The following is a 1,098-nucleotide window of genomic DNA, read 5'->3' as shown; positions in this document are numbered from 1 at the left end:
AGCAGCAGCAGCAACTAACTGCACCCGAAGCTGGTCTGCTGCTAGCAGCAAGACAAGAGCTCCTAAGGCCCATCCTTAAGTCCTGGCAAGCAGCAGCAGCAGCAGCAGCAGCAGCAGCAGCAGCAGCAGCAGCAGCAACAGCAACACCAGCAGCAGCAGCAACAACAGCAGCAGCAGGAGATCCAGAGGCACAAGGAGCAGCAACACCACCAGCAGCAGCAGCAACACCAGCAGCAGCAGCAGCAGCAGCAGCAACACCAGCAGCAGCAGCAACACCAGCAGCAGCAGCAGCAGCAGCAGCAGCAAGTGTATCTTGTTTTCTGTCTCCTCAGCAGCTGCAGCGGCTTCGGGTGTATGCGGAGGTGGGGCGTTTGCTGCTGCTGCTGGTAGCAGCAAAAGGGCAGCAGTTTGGGGTGTATGCGCAGCTAGCAGCACTGAAGGAGATGCAGATAAGAGGAGAGTTGCTGCTGCTGCTGCAGCAGCAACACCACCTGATGCAGCAGCAGCAGCAGCAGCAGCAGCAGCAGATGCTGCAGCAGCAGAGCTCAGGAGGAGAAAGAACGACAGCAGCAGCAGCAGCAGCAGCAGCAGCAGGAGTAGCAGCAGCAGAACCCCCCGAATCAATCGCAGCAGCAGCAGCAGCATCAACTGCAGCAGCAGCAGCAGCAACAGCAACAGCAGCAGCAGCAGCAGCAGCAGAATCTCTTCTTCGTATTGATCCTTATCTTGCTGCTAGGCTGCTGCAGCAGCTGCAGCAGAAGAGCAGCAAATGCAGCAGCAACATTATTAGCCGTTGTGTGCATGCAGCAACAGACCCTGTGCTGCTGCATCTCGTTTCTGCTGCTGCTGCTGCTCCTGCTGCTGCTGCTGCTGCTCGTGCTGCTGCTGCTCCTGCTGCTGCTGCTCCTGCTGCTGCTGCTAGTGCTGCTGCTGCTGCTGCTGCTGCTGCTGCTGCTTCGGGAGCAGACTTATCATATGCAGCAGCAGATGAAGAAGCAGCAGCAGCAGTAGGAGCAGCAGCAAGAGAAGCAGCAGCAGCAGCACGTGCATGCGTTCTATCAGCAGCAAAAACATTATTATTAAGTATAGAAGGAAGAA

At 57.0% G+C, this 1,098-nt stretch overlaps 1 protein-coding gene across 1 annotated transcript in view; it reads left to right on the top strand.

The window, feature by feature from the left end:
• Positions 1-1,098, top strand: part of EMH_0061690 (uncharacterized protein) — a gene marked incomplete at both ends in the record, with an annotated part of 2,733 nt that overhangs the window by 1,516 nt on the left and 119 nt on the right. The window contains one exon of the mRNA XM_013497950.1: positions 49-1,098. Within this exon, the coding sequence (XP_013353404.1) occupies positions 49-1,098 (1,050 nt within the window). The remainder of the gene's footprint in view (positions 1-48) is intronic.

The sequence above is a fragment of the Eimeria mitis genome, genomic scaffold, assembly GCF_000499745.2.
Source record: "Eimeria mitis Houghton genomic scaffold, Emh_scaff3043, whole genome shotgun sequence".
Classification (NCBI taxonomy): Eukaryota; Apicomplexa; class Conoidasida; order Eucoccidiorida; family Eimeriidae; genus Eimeria; species Eimeria mitis.
The sequence above is the reverse complement of the archived record's forward strand: the minus strand, read 5'-3'. Positions and strand labels throughout refer to the sequence as shown.